This window comes from Ailuropoda melanoleuca, chromosome 8 (genome assembly GCF_002007445.2).
Source record: "Ailuropoda melanoleuca isolate Jingjing chromosome 8, ASM200744v2, whole genome shotgun sequence".
In the NCBI taxonomy this organism is placed as follows: Eukaryota; Metazoa; Chordata; class Mammalia; order Carnivora; family Ursidae; genus Ailuropoda; species Ailuropoda melanoleuca.
The window spans coordinates 5189169-5204297 of record NC_048225.1 but is presented as its reverse complement, the minus strand read 5'-3'; the positions used below and the strand labels follow the sequence as shown (position 1 = coordinate 5204297).

The 15129-nt window shown below is 40.9% G+C and overlaps 1 protein-coding gene across 1 annotated transcript in view; it reads right to left on the bottom strand.

Moving 5' to 3' along the window:
- Positions 1-1134: 1134 nt before the first annotated feature.
- RAB39A (RAB39A, member RAS oncogene family) overlaps positions 1135-15129 on the bottom strand; it is a 29448-nt gene continuing 15453 nt past the window's right edge. The window contains exon 2 of the mRNA XM_011237172.3: positions 1135-5696. Coding sequence (XP_011235474.2) covers positions 5270-5696 — 427 coding nt within the window. The 3' untranslated portion in view covers positions 1135-5269. The remainder of the gene's footprint in view (positions 5697-15129) is intronic.

Genomic DNA, 15129 nt, shown 5'->3' with positions numbered 1-15129 from the left:
GGTGTGGGGATTTCTTTTCAAGGTGACAAGAGTGTTCTAAAACTGTGGTGATCGCTGCACATTTCGGAGTATGTGAAAAACCACCTAATGATACATCTTACATGGGTGAATTGTACGGTACGTGAATTCTATGTCAATAAAGCCATTTCCAAAAAATCTTTTAAAAAACAACGCTACCGATAATCATTTCATACATAACTAAGAAGCCCAGTCCCTTGGCCCAGGTCCTGTTCTGGTGATGACTGTTTCTAGCGCAGCTAGGGCAAGACACGAAGGCTACACTTATTTGAGCCCCTGTCCATTGGGTCAGATGCTGTCGGGGAGCGCCAGCCATCCCCAAGACCTGTATCATCTTCTGTTTGTCCTGCTAAAGCGTGCTCCCCTGATTCTAAGAATGAGACCATTTCGGAGAGTCATGACCCTTTGCAATGATCTGTAAGACTGCCATTATCAACAATTAGTTTCCAGGACACCTTGGGGATTAAAACTGGCTTCCTGGCAATTCGGTGGTTGCAAGAATACCACTAAAAACAAAAATAAAAGGTGACATTTATTAGGTACTTACTACGAGCCAAGCATTGTAAATATTTTACATGTGTAACTGGTTTTCTGTGCAGAAGCTATGAAATCTTTTTCCGTGTGATCGAACAGCTCGATTCAAAATTTAATGCGCTCTTGCTATGTGCAAGGTTGAAGTATGACAAAGATGAACTAACTAGAGAAAAGTCACAAATTCTGAATTATCTGTTAAGGCATAATAAAAGACCATGATCCTTTTTCGAAATTCTGAAACCCAAAAGGCTCTGAAAATCTGCAATTCTCTTGATAACTCATTTGGCAGCCAAAAAAAAAAAAAAAAAATCTGACCTCAATTGATGACAGGTCATTTATAGACATTTTTCAGTGTATATATTCATACATTTTGCTGTACGTATATAAATGTTTGATTATGGGGTTCTGCCCCACACTTCACCAGGGCATTATGTAATATAGATGGGATTTCAGATCTGATTCTTATTTGCATTTCATTTGTAAATACACACACATGGACATGTTTAATTGCATTAAATAGTTGCTTCTGTTTTGAAAGCACCACTAAAGATGGATAATATAACAGTCCTGTGACGACCACAGTTCTCGTTCTCATTCTTTTTATTCATTATTTAAAATCAAATAACACTAATAACATACTTCAAAAAATGTATACCATGTCTTTCTTCCATTGGCTGTCATTCTAAAAAAAAAAAAAACTGGCAAGAGGATTGTAGCAAAACATGTTTGTTTCTCCATGGAATGTAGAAATTAAAACCACGTATATGGAATCCACATTTAATAGGATTAATTCAACATAATCATCATTAATTACTAGTCACCAAAGAGCACATCGACAATGCTTTAGGCACTATTTAAAAAAAAAACAAAAAAATTTTCCAGAGAGACGTAACAATAAGGAGCACTAATTTAAAATACAATCTTTAAAAGTTTTCTTTTCTCTTCATTTATTCTATATCATGATTATGCGTAGGAAGTGAATCAGAGTCTGTAATGATTGATATAGATTGTCACAGCTCAACATTCATGTGTCTACTTTCATCAGTGATTAGGATTATAGGAATACCAAGTCACGTAGCAGTTCGTCCACGTTGGGGAGAAAAGTTTGTTAGTTATCTTAAGATCAGGTGAAGATTGGTTGCTCAGGAAAGTTTAGTGAAAACAGTGGGATTTAGAAAAATTTTGTAGCAGAGATGGCTATTTATCAGCTGTGGAATTTCCAAGAGCTAGCTTATTGTTGGGAATGTATTCTATATTAAAATACAAAGGATCTAACTTTAAAGCTTTTATAGTCTTTCTTCTTCTTCTTTTTTTTTTCCCTTAAAGATTACATATTTCCTTTGCATTTCCAGCTTAATCTCTCCAGGCAGTTACTGGGCAACAAATGAATTAGCTTCCGGAATGGGTCTTTAGTCTTCCAAATCCATGTCACTGTCAGACCTAAAGAAATTATTCAAATACAGTGCACTCTTTGATGTCAGTGGAAGCTTTGTACTTGATTGAAACAAAGGCAATATAAAATCAAAAGCACTCTTAAAAGGATTTTATTAATCTATAGATTCAGTTTTTGAATACTGTAAAGTTGGATAAATAGATTTGGGAAACTTATCTTAACAATAATAAAGGCTGCTTTGGTTGCCACTAAAAAAAATCACGGAGGACTTGGAGGCTTTTGGAAACCTAGTGTAAACTCTCAAAGAAATCTTGATTGCTACTCTTACATATAGAAAGACGACATTTAAAAGCATTCTGTTTATAAAATCATTTTGGCTTAAGCTTACCATTCAATGAACCATCACTTTACCACGTGCACTGAAAGTGTTAACGCAACTCAAGATGAAAAGTGTTTGTCAGGGACAAGTGTATTATATGATCAGATAGTTTTTCATTTCTTCTTTATCATATTTATTTAAAATATTTAGTAACTAGCAACATCATCCATTAGTTTTGAATTTTAAGTTTAAGTAGGTTTAAATTTAAATTAAGTAAATTTTAAATTAAATAATTTCAATTATAACTGATTCAAGTATATATGACTTGTAAGACACTTAGTCAAAACGTTTTGCCTGGAGAAAATATTTTTACTATTTTGGCGTGATTATCCATCTTCTCCATAATTATGTATAAGAAAATAGGTCAGTTATTTTATATGTATATATATACATGGATAAAAATATCTGGCTAAGGTTATACAGACGTTTGGCAATCTTGCATAAGAACTCAGATCTTTGTAGTTATTTTTCATTTTAGTATTGTTACACCACAAGCAACTCTTCTATAACCTCAAAATGCCATGGCCCAGTTTTAGTATTTTGTGGATTCAGCTAGATCATATTTTCCCTTTGCTTTACCACACACACACACACACACACACACACCCCTGACACAGCAGGGTAATGGGAAAGAACCCTGACCAGGCAGAGTTCTAGGCTTGCTTCTGCTTTTGTGCAACCTTGGTGCAGTATCAATTTTGGGGGGCCCTGCATTTTCATCTGTTTCTTATGACTCTCTGGCACTATTCTAAATCTTGGAACACATCATACCCTCTAGGCCAAATATTAGTCTTACCCCAATGTTAGTATTATAAAGGGCATCCACTGAAAGTTAAATCATATTTTATAGCTTAGCTGTTTCTTTACAAGTAGGCACAGGGGGGCATACTTTAAATTGTTGTTAGATACTCAGTTTCTGAGTTGGTGCTATTTTGGACTGATGGAAAATTGTAATACAAGATTTAAAATTGTAGCAGTAAAAACAGATGACTTCACATTTGGGGGGGACAGCTATTCTCATCTGATCAATTACAGTTTGAACTCACTCGATTGAAATTAATACAAGGGTATCAAGAAAATGTTGACAACAGAACTATTCACAATCTTACACTGATGTTACAATTTATATTCTTCTCTCCATAAGCACTATTAAAAATACTTCCATGAACCTAGAAAATGTACAAGTATTTAAAATATAATTAAATAACTACTTCAAAGACGCACAAAAACCACATTCAAACAGGACTTCTGATTGAATTAAGTCTCCCGTGATTTCCCTCCCTATCTTTTCCACCTTGGAGGAGCGGTGTTTCCGAGCAAGAGGGCAGAGGGCATACCTGAAATCAAGAGATCCCCCAGGTCCCTGAAAGCATGCACCTTTCTGCTCCCTCTGCAGAATGTGGGGACGAGGGGAAAGAACATGAGAAAACAAAATTCTCAACCGTTGTAAATATAATAGTATGCCCGCAAGCCGCTGATACAACACTCATATTTGCATCATGCTTTCTCTATTTACGAAGCTTTTTCACATGACACACTTGATTCTCAAAATAATTCCATGAAGCACAATAAATGGGGCTATTAGCCTCATTTTACAGTTAAGAGCAATGATGCTTAATGAGGGTAAGTGACTCACTCATGCTTTACTGGTACAGCAAAGGCAAGCTTAGGACCCAGGTTTTCTGGTTTCTCATTAAATATTCTTTCTACTATATCACTTTGGTTTTCAAACAAATGGAGCTACTATTTTAACAGTAAAACCCATGATTTCAAAAAGGGGGCTGCATTTGGTGCCCCGTTGTGATTAGGGAAGCATAACAGAACAGAAATGTAGGTTATAAAATATTTGGCTTTGTGATCAAATATTCCAGGAGGATAATTTAATCAATAAGTTAAAAATTAGAAAACTCAGAAGTCACTTTATAGCCCTAACTCATTATTCTCTCTTTAATTTTACTGAAATACAATTTGAATGCTAAATACATCGAACGTCTAACCAATCTTCCTTGCCCAAAAATCTTTCCTGTACATTTCTTGTACAAGAAATGGGGAAATTCAGAAACTTACTTGGACAGAGCGATCACTAAAAATATTCCATATTTACCTATGTTGATAATTTTGACAATAGTTCAAGGTAAACTGCATTTACTTTCTCTGAAAATGTCTGTATTATATAAATCAATTTGTTTCTCTTGTCTAAATAAGGACAATATACTCTAACATCAAAACATTTGCTGATGAATGGTCCTTCATTTTATTTTTATAAATATTCGCAATAAAATATTTTGTTTGGATCCTTAGTTATCTTTACAAAACATAAAATTATCAAGAACAATAAATCAGAGAACAAAAGTGAGTATAAAACTTATTTTCTTATGTTTGGGCAAATTAAGGGAGGATAGCTATTTTAAAGAATGGTTAAAAACGCGGTACCTTCTACAAGGAATTGTTACTTTAGTCCTAGTTGATGACGCCTCTGAGATTATTGACTTTGTAAGCAAACAATGCACTTTTAAACCCACTTCACTCTTCAGCATTAACAAATTAACTCATGAGAATGTAATGCCAGATAAAATCTTTTCGATCAGACTACATGTGTACAAAAAAACCCATTTCAAACTGTCAAGAAAAATGAGTAATATTGATATACGTGGACATTCAGGTCAGCTATATGCTAACAAAGTGAGAATGGGAGTAATTCTGTAGACACTCACGTTTCAAGAAGAAGTTGTCTGCTTTGCCTGATAATTGAGCAAAATACCCAACTGGTAGTGTAGCAGGTGAGCATAGGACTAGCTCTGAATTAAATACCTCACAAAAGAGCGTTAGCACGGGCTCGAAACTGTTTCTCAAATGCTTTCGCTGCACCGTTCTGCCGTTAACGTTGGCATTTATCCTGAGATGACACCCAACCTGTTCATGTGAGTTCTTTGGCCTGTTTGAACTCAGCAGAAGCACTCTTTCCTGGGCTTTACCGCTTCCTCGGAAGAATGCACAGTATTTGGGACAAAACCACTTTTAACCCCTTCCCAGCCGTCTTGAATACAAATTTCCCCCCTTTTAATAAGTTCATAAATGTCTCTTGTCAAGATCGTGAAGGACTCCTCGACATTGGTGGCATCCTTTGCAGACGTTTCTATATACTTCATGCCACAGTCTGCGGACAGTTTTTCGGCTTCTTCCCTTGTCACCTGACGTCGTGAAGCCAAGTCACACTTGTGTCCCACCAGCAGAAACACAATCCGAAACGGCTGCACGTGCATTTTTGCCTCTTCTAGCCAATCTTTCACGTGTTCGAAAGATCGTCGGTTGGTGATGTCAAACACTAAAAATCCACCAACTGAGTTGCGGTAGTAAGATCGAGTTATTGATCTGAAAATAAGTAGAAAAACAGGTTGTCAAAGGACACGTTGTTCTTTCAAACAATGTAGCACCGTGATAAAACGTGACGGTAACTTGATGTGACTTAACCCAAATTTATAAATCAAATATGACATGTTTTAAGTGGATAAAAATATTCTGAAGCTAATGGCGAGCTGGTTTCATCCACTGACAGAACAGTAGTGTCGTTTCTTAGACAAAAGGACTTAACAGTGTATGTCGTCTCACACTTAGGATGATTTGTTTTTATTTTCAAGTATCTGAGAGAGTAATTATTACATTACTGGGATTAAAAATAGGCATATAGAAATTTTTGGTGAAGGGCAAAGGTTGCCCCGTTGCAGGGAGGCCCAGCCAAAGGAAGAACCATCTGGAGACCGGAGGGAAGATGTTGGGTATCTACCCTTCTCTTTGTCTCCGCCAGACCGTGGCTTAGTAGCAGCTGTGTTCCTGGTTTTGGTCATGGTTCCTGCTGGGTAAGCGCCTTTCTTGTGGGTTCCACTGGGTTCGGGTAATCCCATTCTCTTTCCTGTCTCTTTTGGCCAGGTGGTGAATGGCTTCTCATCATTGCTAACTCCAAATGCCTCACCATCCTTTGTTGACGCCCTTCACCTTGTCCACATTTCCAGAAATGGTCACTTCATTAAACTTTCCGTTAACTCTTCAAGTGTGCTGCTTGTTTCCTGACTGAATCATGACACAAGGTGGCAAGGCCATACTGTTTTACATTTCTTGCCTTTACTATGTTATTGTTTCTACCTAGAATGTATTCTACCCTTTTCTGCCTAGCAAACTCCTATTTCTCCTTCAAGAATCAGTTCAAAAATCACATATATGAGAAGCCTTCCCTGCCATTGGCCTCTTGTTCTGCACCCCTCTTAGGGAATCCTCTTAGAATTCCATGGAGCCTTTGGCATAATGCCATTATGATTGTGTCCGTTTTCACAATGTGCTGATTAGATTGGTTGGTATGTCTTCCACTCAATTCAAGGCGCCTCGAGGGTCATGTTTTCTCTAAGTATCTAACAATCATACTGCCTGGCAGAAGACAGATGTCACTTAATATTTGTTATACTGGATTGATCAATCTTATTGGAGAGGGGAAGTACTAAGTGTTGTATGAGGCAGAGATGGCATGTGTCTCAGTTTCTAAGCTGTCAATGATCTTGAGCATTGAGATGATCCTAAACTAAGCCCATCTGACCCCCAGAGATCTTTGTGGGAGGTCAGTAGGGCACCTGGTACACTCCCACCTCTTGTAGACCTTCATTATCCTTACTGCTGAAATCACAGCTCAGTTCAGTGACCCGACACCGCAAGCACACTTGCTGTGGAAGTGTGAAGAAAGTACTTCACTTCTTTTTTTCTTTCCCTTTCGTTTGCTTCCCTGCTTCTCCTCAGAATTCTTTTTTTTCCCAAGATTTTATCTATTTATTTGAGAGAGAGAGAAAGAGAGAGAGCACAAGGAGGGGGAGTAGCAGGCAGAGGGAGAGGGAGAAGCAGGCTCCCTGCTGAGCAAGGAGCCTGACGTGGAACTCGATCCAAGGATCCTAGGATCATGACCCGACCTGAAGGCAGATGCTTAAACAACTGAGCCACCCAGGTGCCCCAGAATTCTTTTTTTTTAAAGATTTATTTACCTTAGAGAGAGCGAGAGTGCATGAGAGAGGGGGAGGGGCAGAGGGAGAGGGAGAGAACCCCCAGCAGACTCCCCTGACTCGGGGCTCGATCTCATGACCCTGAGATCACGACCTGAGCCGAAATCAAGAATTGGATGCTTAACCAACTGGGCCACCCAGGCGCCTCCTCCTCAGAATTCTTAGTAGAGAGATTCTCAAGTGACTATTTTAGGAATGTTTTCTCAAGGACTACTGTATTACACAGCCACCGACAATAAGAAAAATCTCCCACTATCTTTGGCAGGCTTCAACTAATGTAGTTCATTTAAGTTGCTGCTTTTTTTAAAAAAATTGAGGGATAATTTGTTATTGCTTTGCTACTTATCTTTATATGTGTGAATTTAGGCAGATGTGCAGTGCCTTTTAAAACACAATTAAGGCTATGTTATTAGACTGAAAGCTTAATTTACTCAGCACCAAGTTTGCATTACTTTTATTCCCCCTCCTATTGAATCTACCATTAGTTTAATTTATAAAGACATGCTTTTGTGGTTGAGCACTCAATGCTGAAATGCTGGTATATTAGGCAGAGGCATATCTTACAGTGTGGAAAATGCCATGTTTTCTAGCCCTTTGTATTTAGTTTTGCAAACACATTGGGAATACAGTTGGCAAATTAATCTACAGAACGTAATTAGAGCCAAGTATACACCATGTACACTACAAGACAGCCCTTATTAATGATTAGTTGGAATAAATGGTCTCAATATGACATCGGTCATTTTCTATACAATAACTTGATCTTCAGTTTCTCTGTGTGGGTATGGATATGAGGTTTAGAATCCTGATACGGTTAGGCTTCAGATTCAGATAGGGTTGTCCCAGGGGGGTAGGTTTCCCCTAAAACAGTTGGGCATCCCTGCTGTCAATTATTTAGGGGACAAGCCAGGCCCACAGACCGAAAACTGGAACTTGAAAGGCAGGTCTTACAGAAGGGTAAGAGGAGCATCTGTCTTTCTTTGGACCTGCTCTCCTGGGTCACACTTAGGTCTCCAGAAGTTCTCGGAAGTGTTGTAAGAAGTAGGGTACAGATCCTAGAAGAACTATATAGGTCAGCCTCCCTACCGAATACCAGAGTTGATGATGAGTACAAATTCTTTGTAAGCAACAACATCACTTTAACTATTTCCTTCTGAGCTTTGCAAGTCTCATGGAATGAACGGATGATTTAAAGAAAGGGAAAAAATATTAGGGGAGTGGGAAGTGTAAGGAAAGAAGAGAAGGAAGGGAGAGAGAATTGAATGGATTCCAATCTGGTCTCAGGTGTGTTATGGGAAAATTAAGAGTTATGAGGTTACCCTCTGGCAAGACCAGAGAGGGGATACAGCACCCCCTAAATCCAGCATGATGCTGGTATAATGGGGAAGGTGAATCATGGGTGATAGCTTCAGGGATACAAGTTCTCAGCAGACCCTTGTCCCTCCCAAGTAGATCTGTTTTTTGGTTTTCTTTTTTTTAAGATTTTATTTTTGGGGCGTCTGGGTGGCTCAGTCAGTTGAGCGTCTGCCTTCAGCTCAGGTCATGATCCCAGGGTCCTGGGATCGAGCCCCACTTTGGGGTCCCTGCTCAGTGGGGAGTCTGCCTCTCCCCCAGCTCATGCTCTCTCTCTCAAATAAAGTCCTTAAAAAAAAAAGATTTTATTTTTGAGTAATCTCTACATCCGACGTAGGGCTCAAAGTCACAACCCTGAGATCAAGAGTGGTACAGTCTACTGACTGAGCCAGTTGGCATCCCAATCTGGTTCTGAGTATGAAAGAAACCTACTGGGTCTTTTACACCTTGAAAGCACACTGTTAGCAATTCCTATCCCATATTCAAAGACTAGTCTCCTGGCAGAATGTTTTCCCCGCCTCCTCGCCTCTACTGAGCCCTGCTGTATGTAATTGCATTTCCTGATCGCACGGCTTCCCCTGCAGCGTGCTCAGGCTGCTCATTCTATAGGCGGCTTCTGCTTCCCCAGTGCCACTTCCAGATAATTCTCTCCCAAACCCTGTCGTGAAAAACAAAACAAAACAAAAAACCGGAAAAAAAAAAAAGGGAAAAACCCCCAAACTCCACTGCTCCTTTGAGGCGTAGGCCATCTGGCTCTATCATCTACTGTCATCGGCCAAGTGCTTGGTCATCCTCCATGTGCTGAAGACTTTAGCACTTTGCTTTGTGTTTCTTTCCATCTCAATGCCTGTCATTCTGCTCACTCATTTGGATGGGCTGTCTGCTGACATCCCTGTTACTCCACTTCCTTGTGCTAATGAACTATCCCCTCCACTCTGCCTTTCTCATCTCCTTTTCATCAGCAGAGATTCACCACTTCCAAACCTGTGGATTTACAGCCTACTTTTTGATCAAAATCTCGCAGCCTGCAGCCTATTTTTAGTGACAATTTTAAAATTTTATCCACATTTGTAATCTACTGAGTAATTCTATTACTTTCTACCCAGTACATTAATACCCTCCTATATTTACCTCCTTCCTTGTTCTGTGAGACATCACTATAATTGGTCTCTTGGAAATTTCTAAGTTCCCAAGCTATACTCATCGGGGAAAACTCTATCTCTGGATCAGTCCAGCACGCCACTGAATGTTTCTGGGGAAAATCACTCAGCCAGGCAGCCTGGTGTCCCTGTGAATTAATTATAACCAATCCCAAGTAGACACTCAACACTGCCAAGGAACACTGCTGGTATCAGGAGAAACTCCTCTCCCCTCTCCCTTACACTTAGACCTCTACTATAGAAAGAAATAGGATTTCCCTCTCAACCCTTTTCTCTCCGCAAAAGAGAACTGGAGGAACACTTCACTCCTTTTATGGAATACCCCCATTGAAGGAAAAATGGCGGTCGCTCGGGTAGAATCTGTTTCTCAGGTTGGTGGGCAGAACTAACCGTGTTCAAGGTTAGTAACTCTTGCAAATACTTCCATCCTTCTCCACCTCTTTCCACTTTCTGAATTCAGGATATTGGTTTGCTAATTGTGAAAGGTAGGCAGGTGCCATGTCTATGCTCGTCACTCGATATCCAGTGATTCTCAAGTGCCTGGCACACAGTGGGCACTCAATACATTCTTAGTGAGGGAATAAGTGGTTGATTTGGTAAAGCCATGAACACAGCATAGGCGAAACAGGGAAATGGCAGCGAGAATGAGGAAGTTTGAGGGAAAGATACTAGCAGTGCAAAAAAAGAAAGGTGCCCAATATTAAGATCTATCAGCAGTGTGTTATACTCTCACACCAAGGTCACTGAGATTCTATGAGCATGTCAGTGGCTAGAGAAGAGTGGGTAAATCAAAGAGAGATATGATTGATAAATAGATAGATAGATAGATATCATCCTAAACACATATCCCATGAAAATACAGTCAGTAATTTCTGTGAAGTTTCTTGGGGGAGGATGGTCCCTTAATCTGAGGCATCATGTTAAAACCTATCCAGAGATAAGCTGTGGTATTTTATGCCCCCTACCTAAAAGAAAAAAGCCTAATACTTGGTGGGCCTTTTTGCATCATGGAGGACACTTGTATAGTATTTGAATGTACTTCTCTGACCCACTAAGTGGGAGAACCAAAGGCTACCAGCTTAATGGGGCTGAAAGCAAAGGTCCCTTCACCTAGTCCAACCAAGCTCCAATGCAAGCAGCTTGGCTACATGGCCTATGGTCCGTCAGATCTAACGGTGCCTTCCAGAAGTGTCCATAGCAGACTGGGATGCTCTGTCAAGCCTGGAGAAGGTTCCACTGGACAATTACAGGAGTGGCATTTTGGAATAAAGGTGTGCTCTCTTTGTCAAGAGCTATTATTCTTTTGAGAAATAGTTCTTGGTGTTACAAGCTGGCTTTGATAGAGACTAAATGCTTGGAACGCCAAGCGACTATACAATCTGAGCGCTCATTGAGAGCTAGGTGTTCTCTGTTTCACCAGGCTGGAACTTTGCCACCAAGCAGAAGCTGTATATATGGGCAAGACGGGGGTGGAACCTGAGGGGACCCAGAGTAACAAGGCTCACACACCCAGCACGCCTACTTCTGCAGGACCCTCTCAACCTGCAGCCTTATCGGGATTTCCCCGTAACTAAAGAGGAGAAAACTCACGCCTGCCTTACAGATGGCTGTGCACGGTCGTATGCTGGCATTGGTCAGCCCCACTCAGTAGTGCGCTTGAAGGCTCATGGAAAATAGAGTCCCTCCCATTTGTGGACTTCTAGTGGTACTTTTTCCAGAGAAAGAGATGGAAAGATGTAGGTAACGGTCTACACCAATTCATAAGCAGAGGCTAAGGGTTTAGAACGGTGGAAAAAGCAAGATCGGAGTTCTGATAAGGTCTGGGGAGAGGTATGCTGATGGGTCTAGAGCATGAGAAGACCTGTGTTCTATGTGAACCCTCCCCCCCACCCAACCTCCCTCTGTGGAGAGTTCCTAATAACTGGTGAAACAAAATATCCTGTCATGCAATTATCAGTCTGTATTTTTACCCCAGTCTGGACTCAAAGTGATCATGGCAGAGAGATGGAGGCTGTGACTGGGCTCAACAAAGACACTCTCTTCCCTGGACTGTCACTGTTCAATAGTGCACTTTCCAGCAGCGACGTCAGATATGGTACCTTTCTCTGGGGGGACCATCATGGAGGGGACACTGATGTGTCCCCACTGTAACAGACGTTGAATCTGGACTCAAACCATGCTGGCACCACCATCCATGAACTTATAGAATCCCTTATATATAGATGTGGCGTTCCACACTTTGCTACGGACCAACAATTTCACTCAGCAGAGGCAGAGACAGGGAAATGGCTGATGCCACGGGATTCGTTGATCTTACCATGTCAGTATCATCTGGAGGCATCTGGCCCTATGAAACTGTGGAATGGGTTAAGATTCAGTTACACCTACATCCAGGAGGTAACAGCTTGGAAGATTTTGGGTGGATGATTCAGGATGTACATGTTTTAAACTAGTGAGGGACAGAGTAGGAGGTAGTTTTCCTCATAAACAGATGCTGTGGTTTGGGAGACAAAGGGTGGAAGTGGGGTGATGGTGCCTCTCACAATTACACTTAATGAGTCACTACAATTTTTTGTTGCTTCTAATCCCCGTGACTCTGAATTCTGCTGATGTAAAGGTTTTGGTATCCCAGGGAGAAATGCTTTCACGAGACAACCCTGGGATGCTTCCTACTGAGTTAGCTAAGACCGTCAGTGGGTCATCTGGGGCTTCTTATGGCAGTGGGCTGCCAGGTGACAAAGGGGCGACAAATTGGCCTCCTGTGGTTCTTGTTGCCCAGAACTCCTGGGATCTTGATTCATTCCAAGCCTGGTCCGTCCAGTTTCCAGTCAAGGCTCTGTGTCTCAGATGTGCTTCCAGAAACTTCTGTTTCGTGTAGATTTACATTTCCTCAAGCTGGTTTTGGTGGTGGCAACCAAACACCAGACAGATAGAGTCCACATATATTTTGCAAGAGAAGAATGACATAAAACAAAGTCACAAACGTCTTATAACCTTCAATGTCGTTTCGCGAGGCCGAAACGCATTCTTTTTTGAAATTATTGTGGTAAAAATATGAGCTCCACCTCTTATTTTTGAAGTGTAAGCACAATGCTGTACACCCCATCTCTAGAACTTTCTCATGTTGCATGACTGAAACTTCATGCCCAGTGAACTGCAACTCACTTCCTTCTCCCTGCTCCCAGCCCCTGGCAACCACTCTTCTTTCTGACTCCCTCTGTCTGATCACTTTAGATGCCTCATATACGTAGAATCATGCAGTATCTGTCCTTCTGTAACTGGCTATTTTCATGTAGCATAACGTCCTCAAAATTCACCCACGTTGTTGCATGTAACAGAATTTCCTTTTTTTTTTAAATGACTGAATACTATTCAATTGTACGTATATACCACATTTTCTCTTAACCATTCATCTGCACAGTTGATTTTTTAAAAAAGATTTTATTTATCCATTTGAGAGTGAGAGAGAGCACACAAGCAGGGGGAATGGGAGAGGGAGAAGCGGACTCCCTGCGGAGCAGGGTGTCAGACGCAGGGCTCCATCCCAGGATCCTGGGATCATGACCTGAGCCAAAGGCAGATGCTAACCGACTGAGCCCCCCAGATGCCCCTGCAAAGTTGATTCTTACAGTATTTTTGCTTTAGAAAAGAAAAATGGCCAACTAATTTATGTTAATCCTCCTCTTAATTTTTTTTCCTGAAACAATATGCAGACAAGTGATACTGAGAGAACCGGGGTTTGCTTGCATTTACAACGAATTACTTAATACAGGAGCAATGCAATCAAGTGTGAATGATAAGCCTTGGGGAATCTGGAATTTTTTTGACCCAAATGACATGACTACTGAGATTCTAAAAAATGTAAATAGCTTCAATTAAACAGTTACCTAGTTTCCTGGAGGACACTGAAAACAAGATGCTGCTCTCCCATGAAGGACAAAAATCCACAGGTCTTAGAATGCACATGATTATTTATATTATATTTACTTAATATAAAATTTCATCTGAAAGTGGCCAGATTACCTAAATCTTATGTGCTGTTAATATGAAATTCGTTGGATGTGCACAGGTCCCTTAAAAAAGCAGCAAGATATAGAGCCCTTGCTGACTTGCTTCGGTCAAACAAACCAGATGTTCCACCCTGGAAATGCCCTTCCCATGGCTTTGCCAATTATAAAGTAGGCGTTTAGAGGACAGAAGCACTTCGATGCCAAAGGCTGCTGGCAGCGGACAGTGTATGAATGCATTAGCCTCGGGAGCACTCCCCACCATGACATGACATTCCGGCCGCCCTGCTGGGAACAGTCATTGTGTCGATGCTGTATTTACCTGCTTCACTTGCCTTGTGATCCAGACCCTTAGGACTGCTTTCAAGAGACGAAAACACAGGTTTCTCCTCTCCTTTTATTATTACTGATTCTAACAGGCCCTCTCTGCCCTGAGACTCTGAAACTTGGACTCATAACTTAAGATACCTTTCTTTATACACACCAACATTAAAACTCTTCTTCTTTGTGTGATCCCAGGGTCTTGGCATTAAAAAATCAAGTCTGTGGTTGCAGCCCAGCTACATCTTTGACAAGACCTAATGGGCCATGTTTTCTTTGTACGTAACTCCCACGACCACCTTCTATTTCCTTCTTTGACAGATCACCACTTGATGATAGTGAGGTCTTCCCACGTCCTAGCACGCTCTATTCACCTCTTACCTTCTATTTTCCTCCACAGCACTTAACACTGAGAGCCCACATAATTTTTAAAGCTTTTCTGGTTATAACCTGACTCCTCCCATTATCGGATAAGCTCCACAAAAACAAGGATTATTGTCAGTTTTTCTGGAATGCTGTATCCCCAGTGTCTACCACGGAACTGGGCACGATGAGTCCTGGCAATATTTGTAAAGGAATACATAAACAGCTGAGCAAGTTCATACTGTCGGACTGTGCCCAGGCAGCATGCAAATGCCGAGCAAATGGGAGAATAACAGAGAAATACCAAAAAGCTTTTCTCCTTTCGATGTTTATGTAGTAGGGATTTGTGAAGCTAAAAGGAGAGAAATGGGCTGAATAACTGCATATACTTATAAGCATATAGGTGAAATCAACCACATTTTCTAAAGAACTGCTGTTTTAAAGTTGGTAGTAATTCAGGGGCACCTGGGTAGCTCAGTCGTTAAGCATCTGCCTTTGGCTCAGGGCGTGATCCCAGTGTTCTGGGATCGAGCCCCACATCAGGCTCCTCTGTTTGGTAGTA